A 27,471-nucleotide genomic window follows, 5' to 3' on the forward strand; every position below is an offset into this window, starting at 1 on the left:
ATTTTTTTTGTAGAGATGGGGTTTGCCATGTTGCCCAGGCTGATCTCGAACCCCTGGGATGTAGTGATCCTCCTTCCTTGGCCTCCCAAAGTGCTGGGATTACAGGCATGAACCACTGATCCTGGCCTCACATTTATTGTCTTTTCATATATTTACTAAACATTTATATTTATGTTTTGGATAATGAGCTATTTGTACCCATTTTTCATCTTTCTGTAGGGTTTCATCTTTTCGTGCTGATACATCATATTTTTATAAACTGAGGAAGAGAGTTCTTGACACAGGTGTTGCAAATGTATTTTGGGGGGTTTCTTGTGGGTCTTTCATTTTACTTTATAATACTTGCCATTCTGAAGCTTTAAATTTTCATGTAATCAAATTGATCAGTCTTTTACTGCTTTTGAGTTTGTTGTTTTGCTTACAAAGGCTGACCCACTCTGTGATTACAAGTAAGTTCATTCACACATTCTTTGTGAATGTTTATTGTTCAATTTTTAGTGTTTGACTTTTTTATCCATCTGGCATCTGTTGTAAGGAATGAGAGGTTCATAGACTTTGAAAAAGAAATTTAACTGTCAGACTTGTTTTTTTAATATCCTGTGATCAGTTGATATAACTGGTAAAGTTGATTTAAAAATAAAATATCTAAAGCATTTCAGTATATCCCTTCATCCTAAAAGGTAAAAAATGTATAATAACCTAAAAGAAACATAGTCAATTCCTAGTGACCATCACTAGAAGACCAACTGCCCTTTCACACAATGGCCAATAGAGATGGTAGCAGTGACTGCTTTATAATAAGGCGTATCTTTTCACACTAGCTAAGATATGGAAGGAACCGAAGTACCCACCAGTTGGAGGAATGGATAAAGAGAAGTGGTATATATAGACAATGGGATATTATTCAGCCATAAAAAAGAATGAACCTGGAGGACATTATGTCAAATGAAATAAGCCAGGCACAGAAAGACAAATATTGCATGTTCTCACTCATATGTGGGAGCTAAAAAAAATTGAACTCTTGAGGACAAGAGAGTACAATAACGGTTGCCAGAGGCTGAGAAGCATAGCAGGGAGTAGGGCATAAAGTGGGGGTGATTAACAGGCACAAAAATAGAGTTAGATAGAATCAGTAAGATCTAGTATCTGGTAGCACATTAGGGTGACTACAGTTAACAATAATTTATATATTTTTAAATAACTAGTAGAATTGGAATATTCATAAAACAAAGAAATGACGAAAGCTGGAGGTGATAGATACCCCAGTTACCATGATTTGATCATTATACATTATATGCCTATATCAGAATGTCACATGTACTTCATAAATGTATACCCATAATAATTAAAAATAAAACAATAATAGCACACATATTTGAGAAATACTGTAGTTATTTGCAAGGAAAAAATGATATCTAAAAACACACTGGGTGGAGGGATATTTCGTAAATTGAATGTGTATCTAGCAGGCATTGCTAGATACACATTCTTTTTCAACACAATTCCAGAAGGCTTTGAATCTTTTTCAACACAATTCCAGAAGGCTTGACATTTACTTGAAAGGTCCTCCTTTCCTCTCCTTCCTCTCTACCCTCCCCTCTCATCTTCCCTCCCTCCTTCCCTGAATTTTTAACTCCTTCTGCATATTTATTGGGTGCTTGATGTTGATCATGTGAAGATGTTATAACAGTTCATGTTGCTCATGGTGTTGAGAAATACACATAATATGTCTGTAGAACTATTGGCCGAAAAGTGCCTTTGGCAGGGCATTTATGTCTGGTTATATAATACATTGAAGGTGGTTCAAAGATGTCTTTTTTTTCACATTATGAGCGAAGTAGTTTGAATAATTGAACTGATTTATTGGGTTTTAAATCTACTGTATGTGTTAGAATGAAAATGGTTATGCTGTGGGCAGAACTTTGACTGTAGGAACTTTTGTGACTTAATTTATACTGTTAATGTCCTTATGTCATCCAGGTTCACTTTGATGGCTGGAACAATTGCTATGATTACTGGATAGATGCAGATTCTCCTGATATTCACCCTGTAGGCTGGTGTTCAAAAACAGGACATCCCCTTCAGCCTCCTTTGAGTAAGAGACACAAATAGCTTGTATAAATGTTTCCATTTCCATATGTAGCATTCTTAAGATTTCATCCTTAGCCCTTTCTTTTTCTCCTTCTCTCTCTACTGATGTTTCTTCTCTATGTAATCCTTTCCTTTTATTACATTTTAATTACCATAGTCACAGAAATATAAATGAAAAAAAACTTAATGCCTGAAAAAGTAAAGCGTGTATAGACATTCTGTTTTATTTAGAAGTAAATCTCACCTCTTAAAACTAGTGTTGAATTTTTGGAAGACAATTTGTGAGACTTTCAAAATTTATTGTTTCAATATTAGTATTCTGATAGTAATTTTATATGATAGCTTTGCAAAATGTTAACATTGGGAGAAACTGGGCCAAGTGTGAAAGAGATTTCCTTCTGTATTATTATTTACAACCGCTTGTGAATCTATAATTATCTTAATAAAAATCTCAGTTAAATTCAAATTTTAGAAGAGGTACATGGAGAACTTAACATACCATGGCCTTAATTTTGGAGGAAAATGTATACATTATACAAAAAAAATGTAGGAAATACAATAAATTATTATCAAGTTTTTTAAAAATTTAGTGTACTTCCTGTATCCAGTGACTTCACTTCTGGATGCTACATATAAACTGCATAAGGGCACATATACATGGCATTCAGTGTAGCTTGTTTAGAATAACAAAGCTTGGGGAAAAATATCGGTTACATAAATTTTGGTGCACTATGCTGTAGAAACTATGCAGTATTCACAAAGAATATTAGTATTGCAACAGAAAAATTTGTAAGACAAGAAGTTAAAAACCAAAGAAGGATATTGGACCTTTATGTGGCAAAATAAAACATCTATGTTGTGCCTTTTATGTGGCAAAATCAAACAAAACCGAATGTGTCTGAATGCTTAGAACAATTTCCAGGAGAGCCCACACTAACCTCAGTGGTCAGAATGAGGGAGGGTCTGCAATGTAAAAGGAAGAACATGGAGGGATCTGGAACTGTCATTCTGGATTCTTCTGTAGCACTTGAAGTGTTCACAGTATGTGAGTATTCATGCTTTAATTATGTTATTTACTTAATAAAAGTTGTTTGACTCTTCTTGTTAATTCGTATTTAGGTATCTCTGGACTTTATGACGTTTTGAAAGATTGTTATGTCAAAGTTTACCATTTCATTGTTGAAGAAAGATAACTAGTGTGAATAGTCATAAGGAAAAACCTTTAAATGTAGTGTCTTTTAAAATATTTTCCATTTTTATAGGATCTACTTTTTCTGTTTATATATGTTGGTTCAAAAATTGGATTTTTCGGGAGTCTTTTTCTTCCTTATACTGATCCAGACATTTGACTCTTAACAGATTTTTGCTTAATATTTTGCCCCTTCTTTCTTTTCCTTGCTCTTTCATAGGCCCCTTAGAATTAATGGAAGCTTCAGAACACGGTGGATGCTCAACCCCGGGATGTAAAGGGATTGGCCATTTTAAGAGAGCGAGACATCTGGGCCCTCACAGGTATGTGGTAGCTGTCACTCACATGGTCGGATATAGGTGTTCCATATATGTGTACATATAATGAATTTCATATATACTAAATTGATTGTGAACTAATTTTAAATTCCGATCCATAAGAAATGTGGTTACCATGGTGATCATGTAAAAATGAAGGGAATATCTATAGTAAAGTCTTCTGGGAGAAAATGCATTCATGGTTTAAAATGGATTTAATCTAGCTTTTTGGCTTTTCTTGGCAACCTGACTAGTTTTACAAATAGTTAATTACTGCAATAGTTATTTTGCATTGATCATTAATAATGAGAAGAGGGGAGACTCCATTGAAATCATTTGGTAGAATATTATCTGATTGGGTGACTTGATAATTTGAATAATGAGAGATGAGATGATTGTAGATTAACAGCAAAGATCACAAAAGGCACAATATAAATAGTCAAACATGAGAGTGCATTGGTCCAAAATGCATTTTTAAATATTTTTCTCTTACCGCAAGTAACTTTAAAAAAAAAAACCAAATTTATACATTTGAAATGTGATGTATTTGGTGATTTAGGGATCTTTTGTAGAGAGTTAAAAATACTACTAAAGTACAGCTACTTGAGAGGCTAAGGTAGGAGGATCACTTGAGGCCAGGAGTTCGAGATCAGCCTGGACAACATAGCAAGATCCTGTCTCTTAAAAAAAAAAATTACTGAGATACTAGGAAATTCCTGTGATTCAACTGGCATTTTTAAGGAATAAACGTATCACCTATTTAGGAATGTTTTAAAATAATAATTTGTCGGTATAATGTTCTAACTACATAGTAACTGGATTGCCCAGTAAGAAAAATGATTCCTTGTTTATCTAGTTTGTACAGGTTGTGAATCTAGGTCTTTAAAAATTTTGAAGATTACTGTACCTGTTCCTCCAAACATTAATAGGAATTGCAAAATTGTTGTAATTATTTTCATCTGGATATAGTTTTCTCTTTTTTTCATCTCTGCAACCTTAAATCCTTCTTATCTTCCTTTTTCAACAACTCTCCTTAATGTTTTATGAGGTTCAGTATGTTCCAGAGTGAGAAGTCTGAGCATAGACAGGATGATGATGATTGCATTTGCAAATCCTTTTTGTTGCTTGTCTGACTGCAAACCAAAAGTTATATGATACATCTTGGAAGTTATTAAATATTGCCTAGTGAAGGCAGCCGAATTTTCAGCCATTATGTAAATCTAGATGCCAGAAATAATTCATGAACATACTAAATTTCCATTATTGTTTTAGTTGTTTTGTGTTGCTATAACAGAATACCATAGACTGGGTAATTTGTAAAGAAAAGAAATTTATTTCTCACTTTCTGGAGGCTGGGAAGTCCGAGATGCAGGGGCCAGCATATGGCAAGGGCTTTCTTGCTGCGGAAGGTAGAGAGAGCCAGAGAGGGCCAAACCTGCTTTTATAACAACCGCTCCCATGATAACAAACCCACTTCTGCAATAATGTCATTAATCCGTCCAGGAGGTCAGAGCCTGATCACCTCAGTATTGTCACAATGGCAGTCAGATTTCAACATGAGTTTTGGGGGAGGTATTCAAACTGCAGCAATATGTTTAGAAACTCATTCAGTAAATATTTTCAAGCAGCATTTTTTCAACAAGAACTAAGATTTATTGAACATTTATTTACTCTGTGCAGGTTATTGCTCTAATTGCTTTACATATCTTAGATACTCTTTGTAACAGCCCTATGATATAAGAACTGTTTTTTTCCCCTATGTTTTGGTGAGGCCACGGGGGGTACTGGGGAGGTTAGTAACTGGCCTTACTTCCCAGCTGGGGAGAAGGGAACTCTGTGCTCTGGACCACTCCCCTCTAATGGCCTCTCAAGACACTACTCCATAAATTAATCACAGACCCAACCTTCAAAGAATTCACAGGCTGATGGAGCTATAAAAGCTGTACATAATTTAATTAAAACATAAGATACAAAATAATATCAGAACTTTGGCACACATCCCTTTCTGCTGTACAAAGTGTTCATTGGAGCAAAGAGAACTTGTTCAAGTTGTGAAGAAAAAGAACAAAGAAAATTTTAAAATGAGTAAATACTAACAATGTGTTGTTGAGGTGCCATTGAAGATGAAACAAAACTTTTTTTGGTCTTCCGGAAGGAAGACACACCTTATGGCAGTGTCCATGGTCTCCTTAGGACTGCTTTACGTTTGAGTGGAGAGGTTTGCTTTTCACAGCAAGGCCCGTGGTGACAGTTGTGTCCCCTCCCTGATGGCCCAGCCATTCATCAGGACTGCCTTTCCCCAAGTGTGCAGGTGGACCTCCGAGGGTTCCTCAGCTGGGCGACACCCATTTCACCAAGTTTCACTGGTTATATTTAGAGCATTTCTTCATAGATGCAGTGTTGTGCTTGTTAAGAGGATTAGTGGAAGACTTTATAGAGAAATGTGGTAAGGAACCCTTTCCAGTGGAATTAGAATCATAATAGAGAATTACTCATTTTCTTGGAAGGAAGGGCAGAAGTACACCTGATGGCTTAAAGGACAAGCATTGATAAAGAACCCGTATTCATTTTCTTATCACACGTAGAGAGCATAACTAGCAGATTTTGTGCCTTGGGCAGAGTTGTTGGTTGACTCGAGCCCCTGGACCAAGGGATGCAATTCACAGAACTCCTGGAGGTCCCAGTTTCTGCCCAAGTGCTAACATCCCTTCTCCTCAGTCTTCGAACTGGGTTTTCTTAGACTCCCTGACTATGCTGTCCTATTTACAGCACTTAAAGCTCTTTTTCTGGCAGCATATTAATCTTTAATAGGCACGGCCTGTTTTCCATTTCATTAGTAGACTTGTGGAGGAGCTTACTGCATCCTGGATATTCTTTGAAAGGTTCATTTCACTGGCTCTTATTTTTGTTCTAAGAATGCTGTGTTTAGGAAAACATGAGAAAATTCTCTTTGGATTAATTACTGAGAAACTGCATGTATCAAAACATGCACTCTTTGCATAGATAACAAAGAAAGTTGCTCTTTTAGCAAAAAATAATCAATTTAACGAACACATAAGCAAGAGACTGTTTTGACTAGCGTTTGTTGTTACCTTCTCTGAAGATTACAGTGTTTGAATTTGCTCTAAGAAGTGTTGAAACAAAACGTGTCTAAACAATGAAGCTTGATAATTTAACGTTTTTTAAAATGATGAAATATAAATGATCAGTGAAAAAGTTGGATATGGGTATGGTTTTCTCATCTGTAGGGGTATTCAGGAGCCAGATTGCTTAATTCCAACTCTCTAGCAAGGGACATTAATATTGGTTGTGTCACATTGTTTCCCTTTGTCGCTTCAGTTATTTGGCCTACTAAGAGCGGGTAAGGAATGGGAAGAGATTAAAGGAAATAAAGTTATATAAAAGTAGACATTCGGCCGGGCGCAGTGGCTCATGTCTGTGATTCCAGCACTTTGGGAGGCCAAGGCAGGCGGATCATCTTAGATCAGGAGTTCAAGACTAGCCTGACCAACATGGAGAAACCCTATCTCTACCAAAAATACAAAATTAGCCGGACGTGGTGGTGCGTGCCTGTAATCCCAGCTACTCCGGAGGCTGAGGCAGGAGAATCACTTGAACCCAGGAGGCAGAGGTTGCAGTGAGCCAAGATCGCACCACCGCACTTCAGCCTGGGCAACAAGAGTGAAACTCCATCTCAAAAAAAAAAAAAAAGTAGACATTCTGCATATCAAGTGCCTTCAGAACTGAATCTTTTTCTTTGTAAAATTTGGTCTTGGAGAAATTAAACAAGAAAAGAGAAAGGAATGTTTGCAGCAACACCTAAAGGATATTAATGAAATCCATGGAATGTTTTAAACATTGGTAACTCTTGGTGTGCCCCTGCAAGCTGTAAACATCATATTAATTCACCATGCATCTATCCATGAACAAACCTTTGTTAAGTGCCTTCTTTGTGTCACCTGCTGGGTTAGGTGAGGGACTGTATAGAGGAGAGGGTCCCTCCTTTTAAAGAGGCCAGTCTGGTGTAAACAGATTCTCATAGAGTCAGGAGTGGAGTGGTGCTCAGAGAGAAGCATCAGGTTTTTATGAGGGAAGCGGAGCATTCATAATGAGGTGTGTTACGGAGTTTTTATTGCTGTTTACTTTTCGCTGATGTTCTTTTTACACAATAGGGATTAAATGTCACTCTTCTTTTTAAATAATAATAATCGGTGGGATTTATTGATGACTTCCTATGTTCCAGGCACTGCTTTAAGGACTTAATGTGTGATCTCATTTGGTCCTCACAGGAACTCTGTGAATGTTAGGCACTTTTCTAGTTCTTGTTTTATAGATGAGGAGACAGAGAATTGAAATGCTTAAGTAAGCGCCTGAGATTGTACATTGGCGGAACCAGAATTCACCCCAGGCTTGTAAGGCACTTAAGTCCCTGCTCTTAACTGCTGGGCATTCATGCAATCCACAGTGGCCTGATAGAGCCTGCCTCGTGTGTTTCTTTTTTTTTTTTTTTTTTTTTTTACTGTTTTTTGTCAGGACAGAGTGCGAAAATGATTGTGGGAGCACTTAGAAAACTGGAGATGTTGCCTAATTGTTAAAAATATACAATTATTGTATATTGTATATTTTATTATATAAAAATATACAATGAAAATTACAAATAGAAGGGTTTTTAAGGTGGCATTGGAGAACAGTGAATAAGGCAGTCCTTCCACCACACCTAATGAGCTGGACCAGCCTTCCCTAGAAAAAAACATTCTTCTTAGAGGAGTCAGTGGGGCAAGTATTTGCATATTTAGCTGATTTGTGAAATAATTTGCTAATAGTGTAGAATGCACCTCAATAAAGTACTTACAGTAGAGAACAGTATCATCCTATGGGACTCTATCCTTCTGCTTGCTGTGGAGTTGCATAATAGTAAAGAGTTGTACATATACATGTGCATGTGTCCATGACGGAATATGCACACGTTGTGTGGTAAGCCACACCTTATTAAAGTTTTGTCACTAGAAACTTAGTACGTGAGAAATTAGAAGTCTATAAGCCTAGCGAGAACCAACTTTTTCCATAGATGTTTAATTAGCACTGGTGAGTTTTAAAGTTCATATGCAGTTTTAGAAGTTAACAATTTTGTATCTGTACATAACAGAACAAATATGGAACAGAAAAAGCAACATTTCTAACACGATGCAGATCACATATGTCACTTGTGTTCTTTGAAGTGACACAGGAGTCGTTCCAACTCCTCAAAAACATAATTACTTGTGAATTTTACCCTAATTCTTATTCCAAGAGCTGATTAATGGGAGTAGATGAAATAGTGAAATACTTGACCCATGTTCTATAGGTTGGCTTTTGTTTTTAAAGCCATCAGATAAGATTATTTTACAAAGCTCTGTGACCTTGAGCCAATACTTCTTTGTGCCAGTGTCCTCATTTATAAAATAAATTGGTGACAATAGTATCTGCTTAATAAGATTAGTGTGATAAGTAAAGGAGTTAATTTTGGAGTTAATTTTAAAGTGCCTTACACTTCCTAAGCACACAATCCATGTTAGCTCTATGAGTACAGACAGCAGGCAGTAGCATCTTGCTAGAAGATGGTACTCTCAGATCAAGTTCATTGTCATGGGTTAGGAATAAGGAAATTCTTCAGTGTGCAAGGGTACTATTCACCCATATAATACAGTGGTTAAGAGATAGCCACAGTTCCTGATGTAATTCCGTCAGGAACCGATTGAATGACACTGAACAACATCCCATTTAAGTCCCAAAGGAACTACTTCTTAGGATTGTGAGAATTAAATAGGTAATGTAAACATTTGGTCTGAGTAATGCACTTAACCCGAGGTCAGTTTTGTTATTATCATCCTCATTTTACAGATGAAACAGAATCTCAGAGCCTGTGCTTGCTCATTATTGAGTGGAGGATGAAGCAGCAGAGCAGGGTCAGAACCAGGCTCCCTGATGTACCCCTCCATGCATGTCCAGTCACCTGAGCTCCTTTTGCATTTTGTGGCATTCCATTTTGTCATCACCTCCCACTTCAGGAGCCAGCTGGCTTTCCTCTTTACCCCAGAGCAGGTGTGAAAATGGGAGGTTTATTGACCCTTTTGACTCTTCTCAGGGTTCAGAGAAAGGGGGTTAACATAAAACCAATAGCTGATAGGCTACCCTTGGTAGATCATTAGTAAATCACTGCTTTGAGGGCTTTGAATGTTTTTCCCTGCTTTAGGTTGAGATTTTGTAATTGAAGTTACTCTCTGGTTCTAGCAATCTATTTTCAAAAAAAAAAAAAAAGATATTTAAATGGTAAGTGTCATAATGGCTGCAGTCTTACCCCTCTCTTGAGCTATCCAAGTTTACATATGGTGATTTAGAGAGATATTCTTTCATTTATTCAACAAATAGGTGAAGACGCTGCCCTCCTAGGGCTTAGAATATAAATTATCTATACTGTAACTGTAATTAGTGCTAAATTGGGGACCCAGCCCTTCTAAGAATCCTGAGAGTCTTCCCATCGTCGGAGGTAGATGAGGTAAAGAAGAGAACCTGTCACTTTCTTCATATACAGTAAAATTTCAATTTTAATATATATACAGTTATTTAATAATTGTAAGGCCAAGTGTTTAACAATGAATGAAATGCTGGTCATGATACTCTAGGAATAGCTGCATACAGCTTATTTAAAGAAACTAAAAAATTGTCTTTAAATTGTTATTATTTTTTACTGCCACGAAGCTTAAGTAGATAAATTTGCAACAAAAACATACAATATAACGAACAAATACTAGAGTGGAGTCAAAGATGGTGAAGACCTGAGGTTGGGTTAATAAATTTATCTTGTCATAAACAGAGTCAGGAACAGTAGGAGGAGCTAGTTGTGTTTTTTATCTTTTGGGAGAGTGAATTTTTGATCATTTTTGGGTGGAGGGGCATGATTTGTTAAAGACGATAAAGTTGTTTTTAAACATATTTATTGTGACGTGACGCTGAGGCATCTGAGTAGAAATGTTTAGTGAACAGTTGTATTTTCCTTGAAGTCAAGGTGCTGTTAGGTCTGACACCTCCTACTAGGGAGTCACAAGGGACCGAGGCTTCCCTTTCTCAGGCCTTTGGCAGTTTTTCATTGTGGGCAAGAATCCCACACCCACCGATCAGATGCTGCCATCCGGGCTTTCCATCTTGAGGAATGAGGTGAAGGCAGGTCAGACCTTGCGACTGCAGCCTCCGTGGAACTGAGGACTAGACCAGGGCCTGGAAAGGGCAGGGGGACTGAGAACAGTGGCGTGAGGGCCACATGCCCAGCAGCCTCCTCCTGTGCAGATGGTTTTGAGGGAGTGTGTTGCTTGTACCCTGCTTCCTACCCAAGCCTGATTTTCTGGCCTTCCTGTTGAGCTGTCAAATGCCCTAACAGTGAGTGTTTTCTGCTCAAGTTAGGCAGAATTGGTTTTGGTCACCTGCATCCGTGAACTCTGAATTAGGATCCCCTGAAACATATAAAGGTCTGGTGTTCAAAAGAGACATCATAGTTGGGAATGGATTTTCCTTCACATTATTACTAAATGAATACCGTGAAATACTACCGTCCGCCCATGCTCATGGCAATGCGTGAAATAGTGTGTTCATTTTGCTGAGCTACTTCGTTGCTATGTGACCTTGGGCAAGTAACATCTCTGCTTGGATGTCTAATAAACAAATTCCACAATTTCTGATATTACCCCCAAATCTTCTTCTCCTTAGTCATTCCATCTCAGGGGGGGAAAAAAAGGCACCTCTGTTACCACGCAGTTCTTCAAGCCAAAAACCAAATGGCCATTCCTGAACTCTTCCTTTCCATTGCTTCCCATCTCCCATCCATCCACAGGTCTTCTTGGGATGACAAAGGATACCATGACTCTCTTCTTCATTTTTGCCCCATCTCAACCACACAAATCCAAGTTACATCATACCTTTACTCTTGAACAACTTTTCTTTCTTCAATTTTGTCCCATTGGAATCTTCTCTGCTTTCAAAATCCTGTCTCCAAAAAGAGAAATAACTTCGAAGTGACTTTACTTGCTCCAGTTCTGTCCCTTGAAATCTTCTCTGTCTTTAAAATCTTCTCTCCAAAAGGGATCCTGAGTAATCCTTAAAATTGTAAATCAAACCTTGTCATTCTCTGATATGAAGATCTTCCATCAGCTTCAGATGTAATGTTTGCTAAAAATATAAAGCCCTGACTGGCCTGCTAGGCTCTACATGATATTTGCCTACCTGCTTCTCCTAGTTCATCTCATCCCCATCACACTCTAGCCAACCTGGTCTCTCTTTCCCTCAAACAAGCCAAGCTTTTCCTGTTGGCACTGCTCCTCCCATCCCCTGGAACATTCTTTCCCACATTGTTTCCCTACGGGTCTTCTTCCTGACCATTACAGCTCTGCTCAGGTGCTGCTTCTCCAAGGAGGACCGTCCTCACCACTCCATCATAGCATCCTCACAACCTCTTTTATATCATGGTATTTCTTTTTCATGGCATTTATCACCATACGAAGTTATCTAATTTATGTGTATAATTATGTATTGCCGATCTCCTCCTGGAATATCAGCTCCATGAAACCAGAGAGCTGGTTTCTTGTCTTTTTATTGTCCACTGAGTTTCCAATGCCTGGAAAGGTAATTAGCACATAATAAATGCATGATAAGTGCTTCTTGAATAAATGAATGAAATGAAGACTGAAGTTACTTAACTGTTACAAGCTTTAATTTGTTGCATGAAATGCCTTTTTCTGGGATGTTGGCAAGATAAAGTAAAATATTGCATGTAAAGCACTTAGCACAGTGCTTGAAATATCATAAGTGCTCCATAAATGTCACTGGTTTTTGTTTTTGTTGATGTTAAGCTAACATTATATAAATCTATGTCAGCACAAGATCAGACGTTATTTGCTTTCTTCTTTTGGATAGATACCATTGTAGACTAGCAGTATTTAAAGAAAATAAAGTTAGAATTTTTGCTTATGAGATACCTGTGATAAATCTTATAGGCCATTATCAGAATCACCTGGCAGCCCTTTTAACTCTTCCCTCCTTTTCCTAGGAGGGTGTATCAGATTCTCTTGGCAGAGGGTAGCTAGACACTGTTTAAAATTTTTCCCTGGGTGATTTTCAACGTTCTCACTGTCATCTACACTGAAGAAAAGAACATAGAAGATTCTGACGTAATTGACCTAAGGCCCAAACCATTTCCAGATTTAAGAATGCTTCCCAAAAGCAGAGAGGCAAGATAGGCAGTTATTTGGAGAGGCCCACGTATATTGGGGTCTGAGATACGGCAGTTGCCCAGTTGTTTCAGAGACTGGAATGCTGAAGCCCTGGGTACAGGAGTATACAAACTAATGCTGAGTTAACAATGAGTGACCTCGATTTCCTTTCAGGAATGATCACCAAATGAGACCTGAGAGACCAACTGGTAGTCACAAATGGAAGAGAAATGAGCTGTATGCATCATTATCCAAGTTGGCCTCTGGTCCTTTTTCATCTTAGGAACAAGATTAGCTACAAATTGATCCATGTATTTTCTAGAACATCAGGCATAGGTCCAGACCTGAATACAGGAACAGTCCATGAGGAAACCTCCTTCCTTTGGAGGGTAGTAACTATTAAAAAAGGAAATTAAATAGCGTGTGACTGCCCTGGGCCTGGAGGATCCCCTTAAGAAGCAGAAGCAAATCTGCTCCGTTAACCAATCAGTCTCTCTCCCACCTTTGTCCTGAATGATGTCTTAAGCATTTCTTTCTTGGGGCTGATTGTTTCTAGAGATATGCACAGAGGGAATCCTTCAGTGACCCTTGCTCAGTTCTGAAGATTCCAACAGATTCCTTCTTAAAGTCTAGTATAAAAACCTATTTCCTATTTGTATATATTTGTTATGTTTTAAAGATAAAATATGCTGTAGGTATGATTATAAAACATAACAAAATAACATATTCAGTTAAATTTTAGAATTTTATATTCTGTATCCTGTCATTTTAATTGAAAGAAGTATGGCCTAATGGAAATGTTCAATGTTCTTTTTTTTTTCTTTTCTTTTAATCTGTTAGTGCTGCCAACTGTCCCTATTCAGAAATCAATTTGAATAAAGACCGTATTTTTCCAGACCGCTTAAGTGGTGAGATGCCTCCGGCTAGTCCGTCATTTCCAAGAAATAAAAGGACAGATGCAAATGAAAGCTCTTCATCCCCTGAAATCAGGTAATCAAAGAGCTAATATTAGCATTGTTTAGAAGTACTCTAATTGAAAGAGATTTTTTATCTTTTAGATGTTTTATTTCCTATAGCAATGTTTTCTTGGAGATTGTTGAAAATGCACCTGACTTAATGTGAAATGATGGTAGAGATCTGTACTCGAACTTAAAAAAAAAAATTAGAGAGTTTATAAAAGCATGTCCAAATCAGGCAGGATTTTTCTCTGACTCATTTTTTTTTTTAATTTGCTTGGTATTAGAGGTAGGAATTTGGAAATTCCAGTCATTTTACTGCATACCAGTTAATATTTCTGCATGAATTGATCAATACTTACATAGAGTCAACCTTTATCAGAAAAGTAGTGGACTGGTGAAGAATGGACATTATTTCTTTTAGTGCTCATTATATGCCAAGTACTTGCATATACATTATTTCATCTAATTATTCATATGTTAATTGTATTATAAGCCCAGTTACTTAGTTTTTACTTGAGTTGGAATGTTTAACCCCAGTGGTTTATTAAGTAAAGAACCAAATTGATACATCTTTAAGCAAGTGATCCATGCCCTGATATTAACTGAGGATGCTATTAAAAGAAATAACAGATTAGGAAAAAGACATTTCTTAATACTTAGGTTTTGGCTTTCTCTTTTATGAATTACTTAAAAACCTAAGGCAACATAGTTTATTTTTATATTTTATAATTTCCGTTATTCTGGATGAACCTAGTGGGCATTTAAATCAATGCATTGTCATAGGAGTAATGACATTTAAACTAAGGATTGTTCTCTTTATAGAGAAGCAGTTTACCTTTTGGATGGAGTAGGGGACACCTACAGCTTCTTCTGGTATTAACAAGTGATGGTTTTTTAAATCCTTAAAACCACGACTGATAACATAAACTCATTTACCAAATCCCAGCATCCAAAAATGAGGGTCACTTGAAAAAATTTAACAGGATCATTTGAGACTGGGAGGTCGAGGCTGCAGTGAGCCAGGATCACAACACTGCCCTCCAGCCTGGGTGACAGAGTGAGACCCTGTCTCGAAAAAAAAAAAAAAATTTAACTTTAAAACATATAACAGTTATTAATTCATGTAGACATGATTATAGATACAGGGTTCATTGACTAAAAAGGTGATAAGAATACCTATGCTTTAGATTTCAAAATTGTTTTTAAAAAACTTAAAAATTGTTTATTGTTTAAAAAGTATCAACAGAATACTCAGAAGGGTTGGTAGTGCCTGTTGTAGGTTTTTCAATAATTGTCTGGGTGCTTGGGCCAAATACCTGGAGTCAGTCTTCTCACAGAGCAAAGAAGTGGTTAGTTTGGATGATTTTGTGGATTCCTTTTTGGCTGTAAATCCATGTAAGAATAGAGTAATCTTTATAATGAGTCTAACCATTTCGGTGTTGTCTTCTGTTCAAGGGTGGTCCTGGGCCTTCCTCATGGTCAGCATTTGTGATCAAGGAAACAATCTCAGACATTTGAAAGTTTTCTATTTATAACCCATTGCACATATTTCATGTGTAAATATCTTTAAAATGATATTTTGCCTATGCCTATTAATTATTATCATTAGTAATTATTACCTATTAAAACCTAATTATTGATTACCTAATAATTATTACCTATTAATAATTAAATGAAATAATGTCTATGCAAGTACTTGGCATACCATCTTTTGAGTCAATGAGGTCTGACCTACCATTACTTTTCCTTGTCTTTTCATTTTTTTATAACTTTTCTGCAAAAATGAGTGGGTTTGAAAGTTCCCATCCTCTCTCTGGGGTTTCAATGAAAGCCTTTACTCACTGAGACCTTGAATTGACTCACTTAGGATTGTCACCTCCACTGTCAAAAATAAAATGAAATGTATGTCCTTGCTCTATATCACTGTATATGTGCAAAGCAGTACTTTAGTTTGTTAGTTGAGCCTCCCTTTCTGCCACTTCCGCTTTTTGCGGCCCTGGGAATCGAGCAGGAAATGAAAATGTCCGAAGCAGCCTGTGAGCTAGTGATCTGCTGAAATGGCTCCACTCAGAAGGTGTTAGTGGTAGGAAGTTTGATTACCATTGAGGTATGCAGCAACACTGGTCTTAGAATTCTTCTCCCAACCATCTTCTCCCCTTCCAAAGCTCCCCATCTTCCATACTGACTCAAATTTTTTCCAAGAGGTCAAAGAGCCCTTCTCCCTTCCTGTTGGTCTCTTATAAACCTTAACTTTGAGTGTAACCCAAGGCTGGAAACATAGCTTTAAGAGGTAAAGAAATGCGCTTCCACTCATTTCCCAATAGGTTTCCTTCTTTCCAGGAAAATCCTGAGCATGCCACGTTACTAGTAATCTTATGTTTTGAGTTGTGTGTATGCATGTGTCTTAATCATTTCAAAGTGTCTCATTTGATTATTGTGAAAATGGTCAGAGGTGTCCATGTCTAACCCTTGAGAAGATACTGGCAGAGTAGCAATGACCTTCCTCTGGCCTGAGATCAGCCAGGAGTGAGAAGCAGTGGTAGGACTCAATTTGTCCTAGTGTCATGACTTGATACCTCTCCCTAGACACCCTGGAGTCTTTTTCTTAAGGGTTCAGAGGTGAGTGCTCTGTAGAGGGGTTCATAGGTTGAACTGCATCTTCTTGACTCACTTTCTGTACCAGGTTTGGCCAAAACTACAGTTTTAATATGTAGGAAATGTAAAAGAGCTACAACTTAGACTTTCCAACTATTTATTTAGAGTTTTATATTTTTTCTTTCTTCTTCCCACATAACCAGGATGCAGTAAGTCAGTTCTACCTTGGATAAATCAGCAGTATACAAAGAGGTTGAAAAATAAAAAAGGTTATGAGGATCCTGAGCTTTCTGCTTAACTAAAAAGAATTTAATGCCTTAAAACCTAGAGGTAGCAAGTAATCTCATCTGCATTAAAGCTTCTATAATTCCTGTGAAGTGTCTATAAAAGTAAAACTAAATGAAAATAAATACTGATATATTAAAAAAACATTTATTAAGCATTTTCTAGGTGCTATACTTGGTGTCCCATACATTATACAAGTATGGTTCTTGTTTCTGCTGGCAGTTTTCCTCAAATGTTATCTGCCTGAGCAAATGCTGTCAGTGATGCCAACCTTTTTTCTGTTTAGTACTGTCTTAGTTATAGTTTAAGGTACATAAACCAGTGAGAGACACTAAAACTTTGGAGGTAGAAAATTGATGCAACTAAACTCTCTTAGGGTTTTTTTTCCTCCCATGCAACTTTAACACTTGGCTTTTTGCCATTGTTCTGCATGCATGGCCATCTAAGCTCTTAATGTAGCTCTGAAGATAAGTTCTGTCTTTGATGCAGACCCAAGGAACAAATGAGTAAGTAGTTGAAGCCCAGCACAGCAAGAGCACACCATGGTGTTTTCTGTTCCTCCAGAAAAGAGCAGCAGAATGTGGTGATTAGGAACATTCTCGGCTTCCCTACTTGCTAGGTTTATGGTCTTTGATGAATTACTCAATAGCTCTTCGCTTTGAATCTCATAATTTATGAGGATTACATGAGATGAAAAATGCAAATATGAAGCTCTTAGAATAGTGATTAATAATTCATAAGCCCTCAATAAATGTTAGGTTTTTTTTTGGTGTTTTTTTTTTTTAGATGGAGTCTTGCTCTGTCGCCCAGGCTGGAGTGCAGTAGCGTGATCTCGGCTCACTGCAACCTCCGCCTCCCAGGTTCAAGGGATTCGCCTGCCTCAGCCTCCCGAGTAGCTGGGATTACAGGCGTGTGCCACCACGCCTGGCTAATTTTTTGTGTTTTTAGTGGAGACAGGGTTTTACCATGTTAGCCAGGATGGTCTCAATCTCCTGACTTCCTGATCTGTTGCCTCGGCCTCCCAAATTGCTGGGATTACAGGCGTCAGCCAACATGCCCGGCCAAATGTTAGTTTTTATTAGTGTTGTTGAAAGAGGAATAGATTGCTTCGTTTCATTATATGTCTTTTATTCCTTAGGAGCAAATGAATGGCTGGACCATTTGTTTACTATATATTTTTTTTTTTGGTGGGGGGAGGATTTTATTTTATTTGGTATTTATTTATTTATTTTTATTTTACTTTAAGTTGTAGGATACATGTGCAGAATGTGCAGGTTTGTTACATAGGTATACATGTGCCACGGTAGTTTGCTGCACCTATCAACCTATCTCCTAAGTTTTAAGCCCCACATGCATTAACTGTTTGTGCTAATGCTCTCCCTCCCCTTGCCCCTGTCCCCCCAACCGACAGGCCCCAGTGTGTGATGTTCTCCTCCCTGTTTCCATGTGTTTTCATTGTTCAGCTCCCACTTATGAGTGAGAACATGTGGTGTTTGGTTTTCTGTTCCTTTGTTAGTATGCCGAGAATGATGGCTTCCAGCTTCATCCATGTCCCTGCAAAGGACATGAAATCATTCTTTTTTATGGCTGCATAGTATTTCATGGTGTATGTGTGTCACATTTTCTTTATCCAGTCTATGATTGATGGGCATTTGGGTTGGTTCCAAGTCTTTGCTATTGTAAATAGTGCTGCAGTAAACATATGTGTTCATATGTATTTATAGTAGCATGATTTATAATCCTTTGGGTATATATCCAGTAATGGGATTGCTGGGTCAAATGGTATTTCTGGTTCTAGATCCTTGAGGAATTGCCACACTGTCTTCTATAATGATTGAGCTAATTTACACTCCTACCAACAGTGTAAAAGTGTTCCTATTTCTCCACATCCTCTCCAGCATCTGTTGTTTCGTGACTTAATAATCACCATTCTAACTGGCATGAGATGGTATCTCATTGTGGTTTTGATTTGCATTTATGTAATGACCAGTGATGATGAGCTTGTTTTCACATGTTTGTTGGCCACAAAATGTCTTCTTTTGAGAAGTGTGTATTCATATCCTTTACCCACTTTTTGATGGGGTTGTTTGTTTTTTTCTTGTAAATTTGTTTAAGTTCCTTATAGATTCTGGATCTTAGACCTTTCTCAGATGGGTAGCTTGCAGAAATTTTCTGCCATTCTGTAGGTTGCCTGCTTACTCTGATGATAGTTCCTTTTGCTGTGCAGAAGCTCTTTAGTTTGATTAGATCCCATTTGTCGATTTTGGCTTTCATTGCAGTTGCTTTTGGTGTTTTAGTCATGAAGTCTTTGCCCATGCCTATGTCCTGAATGGTACTGCCTATGTTTTCTTATAGGGTTTTGGGTTTTACATGTAAGTCTTTAATCCATCTTAGTTTAATTTTTATATAAGGTGTAAGGAAGGGGTCCAGTTTCTGTTTTCTGCAGATGGCTAGCCAGTTTTCCCAGCACCATTTATTAAATAGGGAATCCTTTCCTGCTTGCTTGTTTTTGTTAGGTTTCTCGAATTAGATAGTTGTACATGTGTGGTGTTATTTCTGAGGTCTCTGTTGTCTTCCATTGGTTTATATATCTGTTTTGGTACCAGTACCATGCTGTTTTGGTTACTGTAGCCTTGTAGTATAGTTCGAAGTCAGGTAGTGTGATGCCTCCAGCTTGGTTCATTTTGCTTAGGATTGTCTTGGCTATATGGACTCTTCTTTGGTTCCATATGAAGTTTAAAGTAGTTTATTTCTAATTCTGTGAAGAAAGTCACTGGTGGCCTGATGGGAATAGCATTGAATCTATAAATTCCTTTGGGCAGTATGGCCATTTTCACAATATTGATTCTTCCTATCCATGAGCATGAAATGTTGTCCATTTGTGTCCTCTCTTATTTCCTTGAGCAGTGGTTTGTAGTTCGCCTTGAAGAGGTCCTTCATGTCCCTTGTAAGTTTTATTCCTAGGTGTTTTATTCTCTTTGTAGCAGTTGTGAATGGGAGTTCACTCATGATTTGGCTCTCTGTTTGTCTATTATTGGTGTATAGGAATGCTTGTGATTTTTGCACATTGATTTTGTATCCTGAGACTTTGCTGAAGTTGCTTATCAGCTTAAGGAGATTTTGGGCTGAGACAATGGGGTTTTCTAAATATACAATCATGTCGTCTACAAACAGAGACAATTTGACTTCCTCTCTTCCTATTTGAATATGCTTTATTTCTTTCTCTTGCCTGATTGCCCTGGCCAGAACTTCCAATACTATGTTGAATAGGAGTGGTGAGAGAGGGCATCCTTGTCTTGTGCCGGTTTTCAAAGGGAATGCTTCCAGCTTTTGCCCATTTAGTATGATATTGGCTATGGGTTTGTCATAAATAACTCAATATTTTGAGATATGTTCCATCAATACCTAGTTGTCTTTGCTATTCTTAAGTTAAGCTTTGAATAGATTGCTCAAGCAAGATGATTCCCATAATATCACATTACTCACCTGGATGTAATTTCCCACTCAGATTTTAACAAATTTTCTTTGCATTTTTCTTAAGAATTTACTAAAATTTGGTTGCCAGACATTACGATTTTTTTTTTAATGCACTTTGCCACACAAGAGACTATTTGCATCCCTGGAAGCAAACTCTCAGACAAGGATTTAATTGCAAGTAGTTTACTTAGGAGGTCAAGAAAATATCAGTAGGCAAGTGAGGAAGTGATGCAGGGAAGGGCAGGCAGCCAGAAAAAGCTTAGTTGTCATGCTGGTTACCACCATGGACAGCAGGAACACAGACCTGCTGGGAAGACTCTGGGATTTCTTGTAAATTGCATATCTCAGAGTTAGCCCACCACAGGGATGAGGGAGCTGAACTATTGAAACACCAATTCCCTTGAACCACAGAGTGAGGCTGTACATGTTAATTCCCCAGCACATCCTCCCTGCCACACAGCAGGCCAAGCAGCCAGAGCCCAGGGAAGTCCTGCAGGAAATCAGCACAGATGAGACAGGTGGATCAGGCTGGTGTGTGCTGAAGTGAAGCTGTGGGCTGTGGCACCAACCCAATGCCTATTCCAGATGCCAGGCAGTCCCCAGAATGAGTGATGTGCTGATGTTGCTTTTGATTCAGAGCTTATATAATAGGACTAGCATAAGTTAACAGTGTGAGGAATGAATGTCATTTTCCTGTCATAGCATTATTTTAAAGATCACCTGCTCAGAATAGAGCCATGGGCAGCTAATGTTCCATCACACTCATTCCCAAATTTGGCTTCGTATCAGATCCCCTGGGACTTCCTTAAAACTCAGATTTGAGGTCCTATCTTAGCCCACCACATTCTGCCAGGCTAGAGCTTTGGAGTCCGGACTCAAATATTTATGTGAGCATCTGTCCCCCTGCTCAAAACTCAGTGACTTCCCGTTACTCTTGGAATTAAGACCCTAATTCTCAGCATGGCCTACAAAGCCTTGTGTCATGTGGCCCCTGCCTAACTCCTGCTTTGTCTCTGCAGGCTCTTTTTTCAACCTATGCTTCAGCCACCCTGTCCTGAGATACCCCTTTTCCCTCTGTCTAGATCCTCTCTGCGCCATCTCTTAGCTAATCTCTCATCTTTGGGGTGTCAGATTCACTCTCCTTTCCTCAGGGAAGCTTTATCTGATCATCCAGATTTTGGACTAAGTCCTTCATTACATGCTTTCTCATCACACGTCCCAATGCCGTTGACGTTCTTGGGTAAACACCTCTGTGTACTTTGCTTGATGATGTGCTCCATAAAGGCAGGGGCCATGTCTTTTCTTACTCTCCGAGTTGCCCTAACCTGAGCACACGCCCTTGTGTGCAATAGTGACCTTGAACCATCCATCTGTCTTCCATGGACAGCTGTCAGTTATGTAACTTAAGAGGCAATAGCTGTATAACATTTCTGTTCAGTTAAAACTCCTACACTTTGAACTGTGAGATCACCACACCAGATATGTAAGGAGTGATTATTAAATGATGAGATAAATTCCCCAAAAACATACCTGCACTCTCTCATTAATTAGAGTGGTATGTCCCAAACTGTTGTTGTTTAGTTTCCTGGCCCACATAGAAAATGATACCACAGAAATGACAATGTTTGTGTCGAACACCAAAGAAATGGATGAGGCTGCCTACCAGTCACCAGAGAGGGATGCAGCAGGCTGTGGGGATCAATATCTCAGAACGCTTGTACCCTAGGATTCCGGGCATCCTCATAGGGAAGCTCTGCCCCATATGAAGACGGTCCCACCCTGAATCTACCTGTAGGTATGCTGAATGCTTGGATCTCTTTTCCTACAGAGACTTGTCAAATGAGTGTGAGTGAAGGGAAGTCCCAGTGCCTCTAGATAGAAATGTGAGTATGTGGTCCTCATAGACAGAAATGTGAGTATGCAATCCTATCCCAGCAATCCATTTATTCATCAGAAGTATGAGGAGTGTCTTTCGTGCCAGTGCTTGCTGTGAAAAGATGCTTTCCTCACTGTGGACAGTGGCAGCTCATCTCTGCCCTCATGCTGCTCCTAGAGGCAAGATGTTGAGGCGTGGGCTCTACCAGTGAGTAGAGTAGCTTTTCCTGGGGACTGATAACTTAAATCTCTGCATATCTACAGCTGAGTGAAACAATATATGTGTTTCTCTATATGTCTTAATAAAACTGTGGGTCTCAAACTTTGATTTGCACCAGAATCATTTGAGATGCTTGTTAAAAATGTGGCTTTTGAGGCACTGCTCCCAGAGGTACTCATCCAGGAAATGGAATTCTTGTGTTCATAAAAATGAAGGCACAGGAATCTTCATTTTTAACAAGCCCTCCCAGGTGACAGATGCAAGTAGTCTGTAAATCAGGCTTTGGGAATCACTATTGAATGAAAACACCCTTTTCAGGGGTAATATTTCACAATGTGTTATTAGTTGGGAAACATCGGGCGTCCATCCCACATAGCCTTGTTCTCATGAAATCTATTCTACAGCTGCTTATAATTGTGTTCTAAATTAGTACTATCTCTATTAAAAATCACTTAATGTTTTGAGCTCTCATGTTGTTTAAGCCTGCTAAACATCAGCCACAGAAACACAATAAAGCATCTTTAAAATGCCTGCCAAATTCTTAGATTACCTTGCAAGGCAAATGCCCACTGCTTAACTGGTCTAATGGCAGAAATCAGTCTGTTCAGTTCATTATAGGCCATTAAAATGGCTTCTCAAGTTGTAAGACCACTGTTTCCACTATGAGAACTACATAGAGCGGTTGCAGGAATTGCAGCCATTAATCTGGTTTATATTTTTAGCACGAATCCAGTTTTGCTAGTTACACCGAAAGCCAAGTCTGTACCCTGTTAAACAGATAGGAAAGTAAGCTAACATAAAGTATGAAGCTATAAGCGTGTATAAATCTATTTGCTTTGCAAAACTATCACATCAAGTAGAATAAAATCAATTTAGAGCCAACCATTCTAAAAGATTACAAAAGTTAATTAGTAAACCTTGGGAAGTTGGTTTTTTGCCGCCTGAGGTCTTCTGGGCCGAGAGCTTCATGTTGAATATTGGAGAAAGCAATTTCAATGACTAGGCATTCTCTGGCTATTGTAAAACCTCTTCTCCCTTTTTGTTGATGGCTTCCAGGTATGAATTAGGAGCTCTGGAAGTGTTTTCCTATTCCAGCTCATTTCCTATTCCAACTCAGGTTAAATCTGTGTAGTTGTTTGTGTACCCCAAAGAGTAGCTTAGTGTTTAGTTAAAACACTCACAGTTCTGATGCCAACCACTGTGACACCAAGGCAGCCATTCGAAGTGCAAGGATAAGATGACTGTGTTATTGTTATATGCCTGTGAAGTTGTTGGAACAATATTGTAACAGGATCTTACTTTATCTCCTTGAATATCACCAATTTCTGACTCAGGAGACCCTTTTCTGTAGAGTAGAAAAGCAGTGACATCTGTTCTCTTTTCCACAACAACAACAACAAAGTAATAGAGTCTCACTCTTAAGAGACATCATCTTTATTTCCCAAACTTCACCTGATTGGTTAAGGCTTTTCATTTAATAAGAGGATTAATTGCTGACTGAGTTTTTCTGGAGGGTTTTTCCTTGTTATCTTGGTAATACCCACCTCATTTATTCATTATATTCCTTTTATTGTATTCTTTCACTAGCGTATGGTCCTTATGCTAAATTATAATTAAATAGGCCTGTTAACCAAAATGTTTTTATTCATTAGATACACAGTAAACCATGTTTACCTCTCCTGGGTGATGTTTATGAAAACATAATTCAGTAAAACCATTACTGTTGTATCATCTCAAAAGGAATTTAATTTTAAAAACTCTTTATTTGAATGTTACTCATAGTTGTAGAAGTTTTAGTCCCAAGTCCTACTGGTTTTATTTGCCATCTTTTTCTGAATCCCTTCGAAGGTGGTGACCTCCTTGACCTGAAGCTGCTCAAGTACAGTCGCTTTTCATTTGTACGAGGCATTTTGGAGGCAGTTCAAGTATTCTTTTAAACTTTCTGTAGAGAATGTAGAGATTCTCATTCCCTTATGTTTTTACCTGCGAGTAAGTCACAGCTCAGAAACTTAAAAAAAAAAAAAAAAATTGCTGGGAGCATGCAAAGAGACATTCTTTTGATGGCCAAAACAGAAAAACTACATTTTTTAGAGCTCTCTGGTAGTCATCGTCCCCACTTGTTACTGGGGAAGTACAAGTCTCTTTCAGTTCTGCAAAGTCTCCATGAGACTAGAATAAGCTATTTTGAAAAGAGAAGGGTGGCGTTATTTTAAACCAAGCCAAACTAAGGAGTGAGCTTTCACACTTGAGCTGCCGCAAGGTAGCCATGTCTCTGATGCTGGGCCAACAATAACTGTCAATCCGAGCTTCCTAACCTGGTTGGCAGATATTTCAATCTACATGGCAATCTGCATCTGCCTCCTTTCATGCTGGATTTAAAGAGGTGGCAGAAATCGATAAATCCCTAAATTGGGGCAAAATAGTTTGTTTTTCAGTATTTTTTAACAGACTGGGACTAATTGAGACGTAATTGGTTAGAAAATGTTTTTATATGACAAACAGACTTGAAGAAATACAGCTGCACATATTCAACTGCCATCCTATGCGTTTACCATTCTAATGTCTGTTTTACTAATATTTATCACAAAGCATAATTAGAGTAAGACAGACCTCTAAAAAGTGACACATAATTACGGAGAAAAAGAAAATGCTGAGTCATAAAGAATACATTTTTCCATTTAAGTGGATTCCACTATCTTTATTAAAAGCCAAAAGTATTCTTAAGATTTCACTATGATTGTATTTCCATTCAGTACAACTGAAATGTATTGAATTGAATTGAATTGTATTGAATTGCAACTAAAGAAATATTGCAGTAAATGGCTTCTTGAAAATTCTGAAATTCCAAGAGAAATTGCTGTTTTCCATGCACTTTTTTTTTAGGTGCTTTTACCTATGTGGGTGCATTTAATCTTCATAATACCTTATGTGGTGTAGTTACCATCATCACACCTTCATTCTACAAACATGGAACCTCTTTTGGTTAGATGCCACATAGCTAGTCCATACAGACCTGGGTTATAACCCAGACAGTCTGACTGTAGTCTATGCTTGGAACCATTATTCTAAAAGCTATTTTAATAGTTGAAGAAAGAAGGTTAAAGAAAACAGGTGTCAGTAGATAATTTTATCCTAAAATGTAAGTAATTTATAATTAGGAATAGCTGCTGTGCATCATGCTCCTACTTAAGTGCCTGGCTCTGTGCTAAGTGCTTTCTATACATTATTTTATTTCATTCTTAACATGCCCCTCTGAAGTAAAGGATTTATTATCCTTGTTTTACCAATGATGTAACTGAGAATTAGAGAAATTAAGTAACTTGCTGATGGTCGTGTAAACCTAGTGAGTAGCAGAACTAAAATTTAAACCAGATCTCATCATTTCCTAAGACCATATGTGTAACCACTATTGCTGGGCTGCTTCCTCCATGTTAAGATTCATGCACCCAGCTGCAGTGTGGGTAATCTCAATGCTTTGAGAGGATGAGGCAGGAGGATTGCTTGAAGCCAGAAATTCAGACCAGCCCTGAGCAACATAGTGAGACCCTGTCTCTACAAAAAAATTAAAAATTAGCCAGGCATGGTAGTGCATGCCTGTAGTTTCAGCTACTTGGGAGGCTGAGGCTGGAGAAGCACTTGAGCATGAGTTTGAAGTTACAGTGAGCTAATGATGGCACCACTGCACCCCAGCCTGGACAGTAGAGTGAGATCCTATCTCTTAAAAAAAAAAAAAAATCGCACACTTGTGCCTAAACAGCTTGTACCCTCTTTTGAAATGAAATTGTTGATAATGAAAAATGTTGATCAAGGAAAGCAGGTCAGGAAATGTTTAGGTTGACAATAATTGTGATATTAAAATAGAGCATGAAAATATTTCTGGTTGTCATTTTAAAGAATCTGTCAAGAAGCATATCTTTTACTGTGCTCCAGAGTGTATTGTAACATTATCCCAGAGTTTTGGCATTCTGATATAATCATATTTTGTCTGTAATTGGAAGACTATGTAGCTAAAATAACATTTTGCTTAGGAAGTTGAAATTCTAGAACAAGGATTTCATTTTTGTGTAGAGAAAGATTCATCACAGTACATATTCAGCCAGAATTTGCATAATGAAATTCTACCTTATAGTAGAGAGAAATAATGGTTGTCCAATCGAATAAACAATTTTTCTTGTTGTTTTTTTCTTTCTGAGACACAGTCTCACTTTGTCACCGAGGCTGGAGTGCAGTGGTGCAATCATGGCTCACTGCAGCTTTGACCTCCAAGGCTAAAGTCACCCACCTGCCTTAGCTTCCCAAGTAGCTGGGACTACAGGCACATGCCAGCACGCCTGACTTTTTTTTTTTTTTTGGTAGAGACACAGTCTCACTGTGTTTCTCAGGCTGGTCTCGAATTCCTGGACTCAAGCAATCCTCCCGCCTCAGTCTCCCAAAGTGTTGGTATTAGAAGTATGAGCCACTGTGCCTGGCCTCAATTTTTATTTTAAATAAAATGTAAAACAAATGAGAATACGGAGTCAGGCTCTTTCTTCCTGACCTTATCAATGAAAGACAATTTGGAATAAGTTTATGGCACAAAAAGCATGTTTCCCTTAACTTCATATATCATACTTTATTTTAGAAAAACACAAGTGTAAAAATAAAAAACGATTGAATCCAATTACAGATTTTGGTGTCAAGAAGAACGGGTGCTATACTCGCCCTGTGAATTTAGTCTTAACTTCTCTACATTTCTGTGGCTATAATAATAAACTTTCCTTCAAGGCGTGTTATAAAATATGGGGCACGTAAAAAGCTCAGTCAGTCTTTGGCTCATACTGTGTTCTTAAGAAGTGAACTTTTCTTATTAATATTAACTGTTTCCACATGTCTGGATGTGCTCGATTAAGATTCTGCTTGCTCCAGTGGTTCTATTCACCCATCTGTTTCATAATGCCTGTTCTAAGAGACTGCACAGATTGACCCCGTCTTCCACCTTTCCACTCTCTAGCTAAAGGAAACAGCACATAGAACCACGTATAGGTGCTTTTAATTTGAAGGAATTTGCAGAATCAATACATTAACCTGAAATAAAACATTCAATAAACATTTTTTGTGGAGTTCTTCATGTTTGGTAAAAATACATATCTGTGTTTATATATTCCCAGGTTTGTATGGGTCCAATTTAATGAAGTGTCATGAGTTAAAACTGGGACAGTGAAAACTGAACATGCTTCTATAATGA

At 38.0% G+C, this 27,471-nt stretch overlaps 1 protein-coding gene across 17 annotated transcripts in view; it reads left to right on the forward strand.

Moving 5' to 3' along the window:
* The window catches only part of L3MBTL3 (L3MBTL histone methyl-lysine binding protein 3), a 129,576-nt gene that overhangs the window by 78,597 nt on the left and 23,508 nt on the right, over positions 1-27,471 (forward strand). For all 17 annotated transcript variants that reach the window (XM_055263768.2, XM_055263803.2, XM_063621796.1 and 14 more), the window contains 3 exons: positions 1,981-2,095; positions 3,501-3,603; positions 13,677-13,826. In XM_055263768.2, the coding sequence (XP_055119743.2) occupies positions 1,981-2,095; positions 3,501-3,603; positions 13,677-13,826 (368 nt within the window). The remainder of the gene's footprint in view (positions 1-1,980; positions 2,096-3,500; positions 3,604-13,676; positions 13,827-27,471) is intronic.

The sequence above is a fragment of the Symphalangus syndactylus genome, chromosome 2, assembly GCF_028878055.3.
Source record: "Symphalangus syndactylus isolate Jambi chromosome 2, NHGRI_mSymSyn1-v2.1_pri, whole genome shotgun sequence".
Classification (NCBI taxonomy): Eukaryota; Metazoa; Chordata; class Mammalia; order Primates; family Hylobatidae; genus Symphalangus; species Symphalangus syndactylus.